This window comes from Heterobasidion irregulare (genome assembly GCF_000320585.1).
Source record: "Heterobasidion irregulare TC 32-1 unplaced genomic scaffold scaffold_05, whole genome shotgun sequence".
Classification (NCBI taxonomy): domain Eukaryota; kingdom Fungi; phylum Basidiomycota; class Agaricomycetes; order Russulales; family Bondarzewiaceae; genus Heterobasidion; species Heterobasidion irregulare.
In genome coordinates, this window is record NW_009258201.1 from 2,411,857 (window position 1) to 2,425,338 (window position 13,482).

Below are 13,482 nucleotides of genomic sequence, written 5' to 3' on the forward strand. Positions count from 1 at the left end.
TGAAGGCTGTAGTAGGAAGACTACAGTGGATGAGGGTGTTGTGGTAGGAAGACCACAACGAACGAAGAGAATAGACTGAAGAACCTCAGCCTACTCTATGGGCCTTTTATACTACTTTAGGAAATAGGGCGTGAGAATACCGTATATGTATCCGTAGGTATTTCTCTAAGTCGTCTCTCTCAGTACGACTATTCTTGTGCCTCTCCGTTAGTCTCCTTCCGGCCAGGAACGACTAGGAGCTCAATGCCCGATGTGTGAGTAGTTTGTAAGGCGGCGTTCCATGCCCGCTACGCAATAGGCCCGTGATACTCGACCAACGATAAGGTGATCCGTTGGGAGTGGATGACCAAGGTTACTATCTGTACCTTGTTTGTACGCCTCTCCTAGTGAGGCCGCTTGATATTTGTGATGATCGTGTCAGAATAGACCGCCGTTAAGGCCCAACAGAACGTGATCATAACAATACCCCCTTTCTACGTCCTATTCGCCTGGTAGGACAGCGCTTTTGTGCTTCATCGCCACTCCATATACGATTTGCTTTCTTGATCCAAAACGATCTCCGGTTGCGACTTCCGGGACATGACTTCGTTTTCTGGGAGGAAGACCGACTTACGTCGTTTGATCCTCTAGGAGTTTTCCTTCTCCGTTGAGCTGTTTGTTTGTCGAGTCGTGAGGGTACCACACCTCCGCTCTGTGGGATGTTCTTCCTTCACCCCTCGGTTGTTGTGATCTTTCCTGGGTTCTCAAGCCAGGATGTCAGTCCGGTCGACACCGGACAGGTGTCAAGAAAGGCGTATGAATGCGAGTGGTGTATGGATGAATAGAAACTCTAGCGTGTGGGTTCCAATTCGTGTCATCAGGTTCTTCTTCTTCCTTCTCCGAGGGCCAAACCTCAGTGTTTCCAGGATAGTCATTATCCTCGTGATTTGTGTTGTTCCTCTTGGCGTTCAGAGGATGGCGTCCACGGGCAAGTAGGTTGATCGCTTTACAAAGGCTTAGGCCTACTTCCCCAGACTACCATCTTAACGTCCCAAGCAGTATCGCTCCCATACGGTGAGCTCATCTCCGGTGAGGTTGCAGCCATAAATCCCAAGCAGTATCGCCCCCATACGGTGGGCTCATCTCCGGTGAGTTAGTTCGACGTCCAGAGTTTGTTTGATTCACTATGCGTATTGGGTTTGAGGCAAGGATGTGAAGAGAATTAGACTTGAAGGGTGCCGTAAGGAGTAAGGAGGAGTCTGACTCCTTCTCCAGATCGGCCCTGTTACGACTGCTCGTCGGTAACCCCAAGAGTAGGAGGTTCTTCCCTAGGTCACTCGTGGAGGATGTGTGGAACGGTGGTCTCGACCGTACGTGTAGCACAGGAGCCAGAAGTGTATTGCGATGTAGCAATGAAAGTAGGCAGTATGAAGACTGCCTAAGGATGAAGGAGTACTGTAGGAAGACAGTACTGAACGAAGAGAATAGACTGAAGATCGTCAGCCTATTCTATGGGCCTTTTATACTACTTTGGGAAGTAGGGCGTGAGAATACCGAATATGTATCTGTAGGTATTCTCTAAGTCGTCTCTCTCAATAACGACTACTCTTGTGCTTCTCCGTTGGTCTCCTTCCGGCCAGGAGAGACTAGGAGGTTCATGCCCTGCGTGTGAGTAATTTATAAGGCGGCGTTCCATGCCCGCTAATACAAGGCCCGTGATACTCGACCAATGATTGATGATCCATTGGGAGTGGATGACCAAGGTTAATATCTGTACCTTGGTGTACGCCTCAACCTGTGAGGCCGCGTGATATTTGTGATGATCGTATCGGAATAGACCGCCGTGTAGGCCCGATAGAACGTGATCATAACAATACCCCCTTTCTATGTCCTATTCGCCTGGTAGGACCACGCCTTGCGTGTCATCGCCGCTCCATATACGATTTGCTTTCTTGATCCAATGATGGTCGCCGGATGCGACTTCCGGGACATGACTTCGTTTTCTGGGAGGAAGACCGACTTACGTCGTTTGATCCTCTAGGAGTTTTCCATCTCCGTTGAGCTGTTTGTTTGTCGAGGCACGAGGGTACCAAACCTCCGCTCTGTAGGGTGTTCTTCCTTCACCCGTGGGATTGATTTTGCCGCGGGTAAACCGCATCGCGGTCTTACTTCCAGCCCGCTTCTGGAACAGCATCAAGAAAGGCGTATGAATGCGAGTGGTGTGTGGATGAATAGAAACTCTAGCATGTGGGTTCCGATTCGTGTCATCAGGTTCTTCTTCTTCCTTCTCCGAGGGCCAAACCTCAGTGTTTCCAGGATAGTCGTCTATCCCCATGATTTTGTTGTTTCCTCAATGGCGACCGGCGGCGTCCACGGACAAGTAGGTTGATCGCTTTACGAAGGCTTAGGCCTACTTCTCCAGACTACCTTGTTCCACGCCTAAGCATGAGTCGAACAGCCAAGCAGTATTGCTCCCATACGGTGAGCTCATCTCCGGTGAGGGCGCCCAATCAAAATCCCAAGCAGTATTGTCCCCATACGGTGGACTCATCTCCGGTGAGGCAGTTTACGGCGTCCAGAGTTTGTTTTTCACAAACGTGGGCCTATGGTGGGGAATACCACGTGTAGTGTTGGGTTCGAGGCAAGGATGTGAAGAGAATTAGACTTGAAGGGTGCCGTGAGGAGTAAGGAGGAGTCTGACTCCTTCTCCAGATCGGCCCGTTCGCTTACACGAATGGACATTAAGACCACAGCTGATATATTTGTCGGGTTGCGAGATATATCCACGACTGGCAGTTTAAACGTCATGCGGGACGGTCCGTAGTTTATCGTCGTTTCGGACGATCCGTAGTTTAACGTCTTTGCGGATGTCCTTCATCATCAACATGGAATACCTGTGGGAAAAAGATGTTTCTGCACGCCGGAATTTCCATCGGTTGTGTGCATAGGGCCATAGACCAGACTTTTCCCGCTCCAGATTCCACTGAGGCATGATGGACGGTTTATACTATATCAAACCGGATAACTTGTACGTCTCGATGTTAGGAGACCGCTCAGTTTAATGCCGTGAGGTAGGCATCCTCGCAGTTTAATGCCGTGCGATAGGCGGGCTTGCAGTTTAACGCCGTGCGATAGGCGGACTATCGTCTGACTGTGTCCCTCGAGTCACGATAGGCTTTTCCTCCGAGGATGAGGGTAGTTTAATGTCATTTCGGACATTGTCGACATATTCTCGTCAAGAATGATGTCGGCCGATGATCCCTGTACGAAAAGGGACGAGTAGTTTAACGTCATCTCGGACGGTTGATGACCACGGTCTTGGTCAACAACCACAACTCCTATTCGGTAAGGAGCACGTAGTTTAATGTCATTGCGGACCGATTGACACCATGGCGGTCAATCCACAACTCCTGTACGGTAAGGAGCAAATAGTTTTGTGTCATTGCGGACGATCCAGCACCAGAGTGATGAATCACAACTCCCATGCGATCGGGAGCAAGTAGTTTAACGTCATTGCGGACGCATTGGTGTCCAGGGGATTGGACGTCAATGACAACCTCTAGGTCCAGGGGCACTAGTTTAACATCGTCGCGGACGCGCGGTATCTTGTCAAGATCGCCACGCACGATCCCTAGAACGAAGGGACGGTAGTTTTACATCGTCGCGGATGCCCGTAGTTTACCGTCGTTGCGGACGTCGATGCCATTGGCCTCGAACAATCCCTATGTGGAAAGGGACAATAGTTTAGCGTCATCGCGGACGTTGTTTCGCCACAAATATTGTGGAAAAACAATGCTTAGTTTAACGTCATCCCGGACGCGTCGTAGTTTATCGTCGTTGCGGACGATTGGCGGAATAGACTTCGGATGAGTGGCCCGCTCTTGTCGTTCTTCCGCTATGTGGGCCAGACGAGAGTCGCGTGACCTAGTCCCTTCCTACTAGATCTTTGACTCGAGGCACGTGTCCTAGTTGCCTCTTGACTAGGTCTTGGAGCGGAATTTCTTGTACTTCGACTCCAGGACTAGACTGAGCGCTCCATGAAGAGATGCTTGCTCTTCCATGTCCCCAGACCCCTCGCTTGGATTTGAACCAAGACGACCCGATATTCTTTTACCGAAAAGCGAGTGAATATCGGAAGCGCTTCGACCTTTTATAGGCAGGGTTCTGTGACGCGAGTCCTTCCGCGCTTCGCCAGAATGCAACCACGCTCCTTTGGTCAATGGTAGTTTAACGTCATCTCGGACGATGGTAGTTTTCCGTCGTTTCGGACGAAGACTAGTTTAACGTCATTGCGGACCCTAGTAGTTTATAGTCATTGCGGACCAAGCCTTTGGTAGTTTTACATCGTTCCGGATGTAATTTGTGGCCTCGCATCATTTAGGAAGACTTGTGAGGTAGAGGCGGCCCGCTCTCTACATCATCTCATGCGCCAGCTGTAGGATCCCCTAATGCGGAAACGATCCTGTAAAACGGGAGATCCAAAGTGGGACGTCCCAAAACACCAGTCAGACCTTGACTGTGAGGGTTCACGATACGAGTTATGCATCATAATTTCTTGACTCGGACTTGCAACCGGTTATGTATGGGCACTTCGCTGTACCAAGGCGAAGGGCCTGCTTGTCGACACCTACGAGTAGAGTGTATGTCATGTAGAGGGTTCCCTAATGCGGAAAAAACCCTGTAAAACTGAGGATCCAAATGGGACGCTCGATGCATCTGTCAGATTTACTCCTTGACAGCGAGGATGTGAAAGGTTCCGCCGTAGGTTGTACGTGGAATTATGCCCGCTGTTGTCCTTGATTCGTACCATCATTTGAACCTAGGACTAATGGTCAGGTACTTCCCCTGCCTTCTTATCTTTTCACAGTTTTAAGACATGCAGGTCCGGTAGTTTAGACGTCATTCCGGACGCAGGGTAGTTTAACGTCTGTTTCGGACGAGGTCGTACAGTTTAACGTCTTGAGGGACGAACCTAGTTTTACGTCATTGCGGACGATGGTAGTTTTACATCGTTTCGGATGTAATTTGTGTCAGGGGAAGGAGTTCCTCAACTTCCTTACCCCCTTTCTTCTCCCTATGCCCTGTTATTAGTCCGTTTAATAATCAAAGGGTCCTTGATAATCCCCGCCCCCTTCGTCAGGTCGGTAGTAGGGGTCAGCGTCGTCGTAATTTCCTGGATCGTCTAGAGCATCCCATGCATCGAGCTCGGATCTAGTCCAAGAGCTATTTCTTCGAGCCTCCGAATCAGCGCGGCGAGTTCTGCGGCTACTTCGGTTATCCTCTCTTTCGTTCGTACGAAATCGAGCACTAGGAGGAGGCGATCCAGGCCGGTGTCGAATACTCCGGCCAGCAGTTGTTCCGCGTCCGAGGGTTGCCTGGTTTCCCCGACTCCGTCTTCCCTCATTTCTTCGATAGACGGGCGGTTCCTCCTCGTCGGTATTTCCTTGGGATAAGGGAAAACCTCGTATCCGGTGAGAGGGGGGAGTCGCGGTATGGCTATGCGCTGTAGGAACCTCTCGTTGTCTCGGTGGAGGGCGCTCCACGACCGTACGTGGAACCCTTCTTGGATTTGATACAGGCGTGGGATGTTCTCCGGGACGTGGTACGTTCCAAGTGACAACTCGGAAAGGGTCAGTTCTGCTTGGTTGGACGTTTCCCAGTTCTCCTCCGAAGAGGAGAGCTGGAAGGAGCTCTCGGTTGACATATTGGGAGAACTCGTCAGGGTGGATGAGGAGGGCTCGGGGTCGCCCGTCATTATGGGCGTACCAGGAGGCTGTGTCCGGGTCGGTTTGGAGGGCAAGCGTCCTGATCTGGAGACTGGCACTAGCCAGTCGTCGAGGTACGTCGCTATGTTCATTCCCGGGTTGTCCTGCCGAGAAGTTAGCGAGTCTTTGGAGGGCCATGGCTGTGGCCATTTGTATTACCGCGGAGATGGTGTTCTGCTGGAGGAGCGCGTCCGCGTGTCGCTCCAGTTCTCCGGTGTGAGGATCTGTACGAGGGGTAGGTCCTCCCATGGAGCTGGGAATCGGTCCACTAGTTGGTACTGGCGGAGGTGCAGTTTCTGATAGAACTGGTATTGGTTCAGCTTCTCCATGGCCTGGGAGTTGAGCTGCCGTTCTTGCTCGAAATCCCGAGGGACCTGCAACTCCACTAGGACGCGTGCCTTCACTAGGAGGTGGAACTCCCACTGGTAATGGGCCAAGGCTCGACTGGTTTCGGTCATCAGAGTTTTCATGCCGTGGTGCATCTCGTGAGGCCCTCTCCGGTGAGGGTCTTCGGGTTCTTTCCCTTTCCTTGAACTTGCCATAGTCTTCGGCGTCGTCGTCGGAGAAGTTGTTGAGATGAGGGGTGAGGAGGACGCCGGTAGATCCTGGTTGTTGAGGACTTGTTCCTCTATCAATTCGTCCAGCATCTGGTCGGTGAGGACTTGTTCCTCTTTCCACTCGTTCGACATCTGGATTGGCAACCATAAGGACGACATCGGGGGAGGAGTTTCTGGATGGAGACGAAGCATCGTGGTCGTCGTGGAGGAGCATTCAAAGAAGGGGAATGTGTTTGAGAGGGGGAAGAGGGTGAGAAGATGTTCTTGTTGGAGTCCTCTTGTCGCTCCTTTTATAATCTTTCGTCCCTCCTCTCAGGCTGTTCCCGGACGGGGTTTGTCTGGGTATTGGTCATGGAAATCTTTCATGGCTTCTTCCGCTGTTCCCTTTAGGAGAGTGTAGGGCTCCCAGGTGTTGTCTGCTTCGGGATATCCCATCCATTTGACCAAGTATTTGGTTCCCCGTCCTTGCCGTTTGGAATCCACGATCATTTCTACTTCGTAATGTTCTTCATCGTTCAATACCTCCGGTATTGGTCGCGCGAAGTTTTCTCCGTGGGCTTCGGTTTCTCTATATTTGGTGAGCACGGCGGCGTGGAACACCGGGTGGATTTTCCACTGCGGAGGAATTTGGAGCTTGTACGCCAGGGTTCCTACTTTTTCCAGTATCTTGAAGGGGCCATATCGCCTAGGGGCGAGCTTGAACTTAGGATGGGTTGTCCGGATATGGGTTCCTTCTAACCATACTTGGTCTCCTTCCTCCCATTGGGGAAGTTTCCTGTGAAGATCCCGGTCTTTGGCGTAATTGCTGGCTATTTGTAAGCTAGCAGCGGCTTCTTCCTGAACTTCTGTGATCGTCCTAATGCGTTCAGCTACCGCAGGTACCTTTGTCTCCAGCGCCGTGTCAGCTGAATAGGGGGGGTTGAAACCGTATAGCACTTCGAAAGGGGATCTCCCGGTGGCCGAGTGTTTCCGTGTGTTGTGTGAGAATTCGGCGAACGGCAAAAGGTCTACCCAATTGTCCTGATGGTAGTTGCAGAACGTTCTCAGGAATTGCTCGATCTCCTGGTTTACCCGTTCCGTCTCTCCATCTGTTTGGGGATGATACGCCGTGCTGAGAGCGGCGGTGATTCCTAGCCGTTTCCAGAGTTCTCGGGTGAATTTGGCCGCAAATTGGGGGCCCCGATCGGACACTATTTTGGTCGGCAGTCCATGTCGATTGAAAACGTTGTTTTGGAAAAGCACAGTTGTTTCTTCTGCCGTGATCGTTTTCTTGCATGGGGTGATGACTATGCCTTTTGACAGACCTTGATCCACTACCACGTTAATTGAGTCGAAACCTTTGCTTTCGGGTAGGTCCGTGACGAAATCTGTCGAGATGAATTGCCAAGGAACGTTGGTGGTTTCCAGAGGGTGGATAGGTGGGTGTGTCCTGTGTGTCAAATTCTTCGTAGATTGGCATATGGCACATCCATCCACATATTCGTGGACGAATTTAGTCATGTTTTGCCACCAGTAGTGTCGTTGCACTATTTCCAATGTTTTTGCTCTGCCCGGGTGTCCTACCGCGGGTGCATCATGATGTGTTTTGACGATGAGTCTTTGGATGACGTCGTCTTTGGGGACGCATATGTGGCCGTTGCGTCTGGTGATTCCGTCTTCGTATGTCCAATGTCCCAATAATCCTCTCATCCCTTGTGGTCCTACTCTTAAGAGTTTTGCGAGGGCTACCCTCGTTAGGGCATCGTGTTCCGATTTCGAGTTTCGGATGAGGGAAATGAGGTTCGAGGAGGTGATTTCCGTGGATTTTATATGCCGTGTCGGGGACGGTTCTACCAATGTTTCGTCGGATTTGTTGAAAAGCTTGGCCGGGAGTAAAATTTGAGATTTGTTGTCAGATTCTACCCCCTCACTTAGGTCTGGACGCCTGGACAGAGCATCGGAGTGATTTGTTGATCCTGCTTTATAGCTGAGTGTAAAGTCGAATCTGCTCAAATAAAGGCTCCAACGGGCGTGTCGTCGTGATAGGTCTCGCGCCGTTTGGAAATGTTCCAGGTTTTTGTGATCTGTCCAAATCTCGAAAGGATGTCGTGCTCCTTCGAGGTAGTGATTCCAGTGTTCCAACGCTTTTATTATAGCCAAGAGTTCCCGGTCGTGAACATCGTAATTCCGCTCTGCTGGTGAAAACGATCCGGAGAGGAAAGCGACTGGGTGCCAGTCGCCATCTTTTCCTTCTTGTAGAAGGGTAGCTCCATAGGCAATTAGTGATGCGTCCGTTACTAATCGATATGGGTGCATGGGATCTGGATAGTTCAGGACGGGTTTACTGATAAAAGCTTTCTTTAACCGTTCGAAAGCTTCTTGGCATTTTGCAGTCCAGTTCCATTTCTCATCCTTTTTGGTAAGGTCGTGTAGGGGGCGCGCGATGAGTGAGAATTTGTCAATGAAGCGCCTGTAAAAATTCCCTAGGCCCAAGAAGGAGCGAATGTCGCGGACTGTGCGTGGGATTGGCCAATCTTTTATTGCGTCCACCTTTGAGTCCTCCATGGCGACATGGTCTTTTGAAATTGTATATCCCAGATATTGGAGCTTTTCCTTGTAAAACTCACATTTTTCGGGTTTCAAATATAGATCGTTGTCGCGTAGGATTTGGAAAACTTGGTTTAGGATTTTAACATGTTCCGCCATGGTTTTGGAGAAGACGAGGATGTCGTCCATATATACGGTTATCTTCCGGGCTGTGATGAGCTCCCTGAAGATCATGTTCATCATAGCTTGGAAGGTGGCTGGCGAGTTGGTTAGGCCGAAGAACATCACCGTTGGTTCGTAAGAACCTAACGGGGTGATGAAACTCGCCTTCCACTCATCTCCCTCTTTGATGCGTATATTGTTGTATCCCCATCGCACATCCAATTTGCTAAAAATGATGGCCCCTTTTATCACGTCCAGTAGTTCTTGGATTAGTGGAAGGGGGCACACATTCGGGATGGTGTGCGAATTCAAATGGCGATAGTCCTGTACCGGGCGTAGTTTTCCATCTTTTTTTCCTATAAAGAAAAATGGGGCTGCTGTTTGCGAGGTGGATCGACGGATAGTTCCTCTTTCCAGATGTTCCTTGATGAATTTTCCTAATTCGTCGTGTTTTTCTGGGCTCAGGGCGTAGATTTTGGGCACTTGAGGTTTGAAGGTTGGTTTTAAGTCAATGGCATGATCCCAGTAAGTGTGTTCTGGGAGTCGCTGCGACTTTCGTTCGCTGAAGATGTCCAAAAATTCGTGATGCGCCTTGGGAACTCTTTCCTTTAGATTGGTGACGATGATTTCGTCTTCCAGGTCTTGGTCGAAGCTGGCAAATCCTGACGGTTCGGGGGCCAGTTTCCGAATAACTGGGTCCCGGGTGGCCTGTTTTCCTGAGGGTTTGTCTGGGAGATCAGGTTCTCCCCCGTTTGGTGAAAGAGATGGCTTGTCTTGAGCCTTTCGTTTCTCTTCTGCGTATTTCCTTATGTCCTTTAGGAGCCATTTCCTTTTGAGGTATGCTCGTAGTTGGACACCAAACGTTCCGCTGTGATCGCGGAGTCCTACATCTTCCGATAGTCTTCGGAGATGTTCGAGGCGCTGTTTTTCGCGCTCATTGATGCGTGGTTTGTGCCGTGGCTCCACGTCTGATAACCGCCTACTGTATGGCGGTTCTTCCCTTGCCCTAGTGAACCCATATGGTTGCTGGCATTTCTGGGGGCACCGATCGAAGTGCACTTCACGTCGCCTCCACTCGATGGAGGGATTGTGGTATTTCAGCCAATCTGTTCCTAGGATAAGGTCGTCTTTCCCTAGATTGGAGATAAACATCTGGACGCGCTCGGTATGCGTTCGTCCACAGATGTCCCGAATGGTGAGGTTCACATCCAAGGCGGATCGGATGAGACCTGCTTTATTGATGGTGTCATCGACATTCCGGACGCGAATGGGGTTATTGAGTGTGTAGGTGGGGAAACGATGTCTTTTGACCCAAGTTTCGTTTACTATAACCCCTTCGCATGCCGAGTCGATGGTTGCCTTTGCTCCAGCGTTTTGACTCCTGTTTGATACTTTCACGTTCAGGCGTATGGGGGTGATGATACGGTCGTTCATTGCTCCGATACGAATACAAGTGCGGGCATCAAATTCGGGTCGTCCTTGACCTCTCTCCTTCGCTGGCGAGGGAGAGGTCAGGAAAAACGCTCCGCGTGTCCCAAGATCACTTCTCTTGCTTCATCTTCCCCTAGTTCTCCGAGTACTGCTCCGATTCGAGCAGAATGACTGACGCTTCCGTCTCCCCGTCGTCCGTTAGGTAACATAGCGCGTTGCCCGTGGTTCGTTTGGGGTCGTCCGGATGAGGTAGAGTGAGGACGTTCCATCGAAGGACCAGGTTGTGGTACCCGCTGGTCGTTGCGAGGGACATCCTCTGTCTCCATTCCTCGATATATTCCCGCTTGGTTTCCCATAGCGGGTGCGTCGTCTTCTCCTTCCAAATCAACCGCGCGGTTTCTTCTCCCTGTCGTGCCCATGCGTCTCTTCGAGTTTCCTCGAGTCGGTTGAACGCCTCTGCGTCGTGACGGGCAGTCAGTATTCCAGTGTCCTGTTTTTCCGCAATGGTAACAGGCGCTTGGAGGCTTGCCGTCATATTTCCGTTTTTGGCTAAGGGCATTGCGCTTGCGTGTCGCGTCAATGTCCATGTCAACGACTTGGTTGTTCATTCTACGAGGGGCGTTTGTGGAATTGTAGCGGGGAGAGATTTGGTTATGAAAACGATTCAGATAATCGCTTCGAAAGGAGGTGGAGTTGGCTAGGATGGCTTTTTGAGCTGTTCTGGCTCGCAGCCGTCCATCTATTTCGCAGGCTGTATTGATCCAGTCCTGAATGGTATCCTTTGGTTGGACTTCCTTGTCGTAAATTTTGTCCATGACGCGCGGGTCTAACCCGCGTTGGAAGTAAGGGACCTGTTCTTTATCGGAGATGTCGGCATCGGCGGCAATGAGAATGAATTGGTTGGAGTATTCATCAACCGTCATTCGTCCTTGGGAGAAGGCCATGAGTGCGCTTCGCGCTTTGTCGGTCTTGCCCGTCTCCCTGAACTGTAATTTGAACTTGGCTAAAAAGTCCTTCCAGGTGCCTAGATCGGTAGGTGGATCTGCTCCTACTGATTTGAGGAGGAAGTTCTCCGCCCAAGCTCCTGCCGTGCCGTATCTCATGCATGAGAGCACAAGGGATATTTTGTCTTGATCGGTCTTGTACCGATCGGATTCTGCTGCGAAAAGAAGGAGGCATTGGAGCATGAATTTCTGGGATTCAATGCGGTCGCCTGTGTAATTGTCTGGGAGTTTGACTTTTCCTCTTCCGGGTTGTACTGTCGCGGAAGGGGTGTTTGTAGAAGTCGAAGCTTGTCCCGACATTTCGGCGAGTGGTTCGTTTCGGGTGTTGATCGGTGTTTGGTCTGGTGAGTCGGAGTCTGATTCCGAGGTTGTTTCCTCTTGCTCCGAGTCTTCGGGGATTACCGGCGCCGGTTCCCTGTATTGTGGGGCTAGTTCCCACTGAGCTTCTGTTTCGTTCCAAATATCCTCTTCTTCTGTTCCGTCTTCAAGGGTGAAGTAATAACGCCCGTTTCGGTATGAGCAGTTATCGTAATTCGGAGGGGCAGTTCCGTTATTGTCTTCGTAGACCCAGAAGTCCCCTTCGCGCCGGATAGGGCGATTGTTGTGACGGAGTTGATTATTGATACGTCTAGTGCCGGGTGGGTATTCCTGGCCTAGGTCTTGCTCCAGAGTGTGTGCAGTAACGCTTTCTCAATGGGGGTCTATATCCCCACTGAGCAAGGTTATGAGAGAGAGTGTGGCAGCAAGCTAGTGCGAGCAAGGTAGGGGCAGAAGAGTCTATTCTAGTGTTACGACTGCTCGTCGGTAACCCCAAGAGTAGGAGGTTCTTCCCTAGGTCACTCGTGGAGGATGTGTGGAACGGTGGTCTCGACCGTACGTGTAGCACAGGAGCCAGAAGTGTATTGCGATGTAGCAATGAAAGTAGGCAGTATGAAGACTGCCTAAGGATGAAGGAGTACTGTAGGAAGACAGTACTGAACGAAGAGAATAGACTGAAGATCGTCAGCCTATTCTATGGGCCTTTTATACTACTTTGGGAAGTAGGGCGTGAGAATACCGAATATGTATCTGTAGGTATTCTCTAAGTCGTCTCTCTCAATAACGACTACTCTTGTGCTTCTCCGTTGGTCTCCTTCCGGCCAGGAGAGACTAGGAGGTTCATGCCCTGCGTGTGAGTAATTTATAAGGCGGCGTTCCATGCCCGCTAATACAAGGCCCGTGATACTCGACCAATGATTGATGATCCATTGGGAGTGGATGACCAAGGTTAATATCTGTACCTTGGTGTACGCCTCAACCTGTGAGGCCGCGTGATATTTGTGATGATCGTATCGGAATAGACCGCCGTGTAGGCCCGATAGAACGTGATCATAACAGGCCCGTTCGCTTTGCACGAATGGACATTAAGACCACAGCTGATATATTTGTCGGGTCGCAAGATATATCCACGACTAGCAGTTTAAACGTCTTGCCGGACGTTCCGTAGTTTATCGTCGTCGCGGACGAAGACCTAGTTTTACGTCGTTGCGGACGACAGTAGTTTTACATCGTTTCGGATGTTATTAAGGCGCCCTGCACTGCCTTGTAGTTTACTTCTAGGTCATTTGCGGACCTTCTTCATCATCAACATGGAATATCTGTGGGGAAAGATGTTTCTGCACGCCGGACCATTCATCGGTTATGTGCATAGGGCCCTAGACCAGACTTTATCCCGCAGGTTTCCACTGAGGCATGATGGGAACGGTTTATGCTATATCAAACCGGATAACTTATACGTCTCAATATTAGGAGACCGCTCAGTTTAATGCCGTGAGGTAGGCATCCTCGCAGTTTAACGCCGTGCGATAGGCGACTTGCAGTTTAACGCCGTGCGATAGGCGAGCTATCGTCTGACTATGTCCCTCGAGTCACGATAGGCTTTTCCTCCGAGGATGAGGGTAGTTTAATGTCATTTCGGACATTACCAGCGTCGTTCTCGTCAAGGACGACGTTGATGATGATCCCCATACTGAAAAGGGGCAAGTAGTTTAACGTCGTCTCGGACGGTTGATGACCAGG

At 50.5% G+C, this 13,482-nt stretch overlaps 4 protein-coding genes across 4 annotated transcripts; all 4 read right to left on the bottom strand.

Moving 5' to 3' along the window:
- Positions 1 to 1,870: 1,870 nt before the first annotated feature.
- On the bottom strand, positions 1,871 to 2,971 carry HETIRDRAFT_427290 (uncharacterized protein; the record flags this gene model as incomplete). The annotated part of the gene is made up of 5 exons (XM_009548427.1): positions 1,871 to 1,982; positions 2,004 to 2,304; positions 2,407 to 2,530; positions 2,599 to 2,851; positions 2,874 to 2,971. The coding sequence occupies 5 exons, from the start codon at positions 2,969 to 2,971 to the stop codon at positions 1,871 to 1,873; spliced, it is 888 nt and encodes a 295-aa protein (XP_009546722.1).
- Positions 2,972 to 5,075: 2,104 nt separating this feature from the next.
- HETIRDRAFT_318973 (uncharacterized protein) lies at positions 5,076 to 6,515 on the bottom strand (the record flags this gene model as incomplete). Its single annotated transcript, XM_009548428.1, has 1 exon — positions 5,076 to 6,515. One exon carries the CDS (start codon positions 6,513 to 6,515, stop codon positions 5,076 to 5,078), a length of 1,440 nt encoding a protein of 479 aa, XP_009546723.1.
- Positions 6,516 to 6,703: 188 nt separating this feature from the next.
- On the bottom strand, positions 6,704 to 7,033 carry HETIRDRAFT_247625 (uncharacterized protein; the record flags this gene model as incomplete). The annotated part of the gene is made up of 1 exon (XM_009548429.1): positions 6,704 to 7,033. A coding segment is annotated over one exon (330 nt), but the record flags the coding sequence as incomplete, so codon positions are not given.
- Positions 7,034 to 10,500: 3,467 nt separating this feature from the next.
- On the bottom strand, positions 10,501 to 11,724 carry HETIRDRAFT_318552 (uncharacterized protein; the record flags this gene model as incomplete). The annotated part of the gene is made up of 1 exon (XM_009548430.1): positions 10,501 to 11,724. The coding sequence occupies one exon, from the start codon at positions 11,722 to 11,724 to the stop codon at positions 10,501 to 10,503; it is 1,224 nt and encodes a 407-aa protein (XP_009546725.1).
- Between the last annotated feature and the right edge of the window lie 1,758 nt (positions 11,725 to 13,482).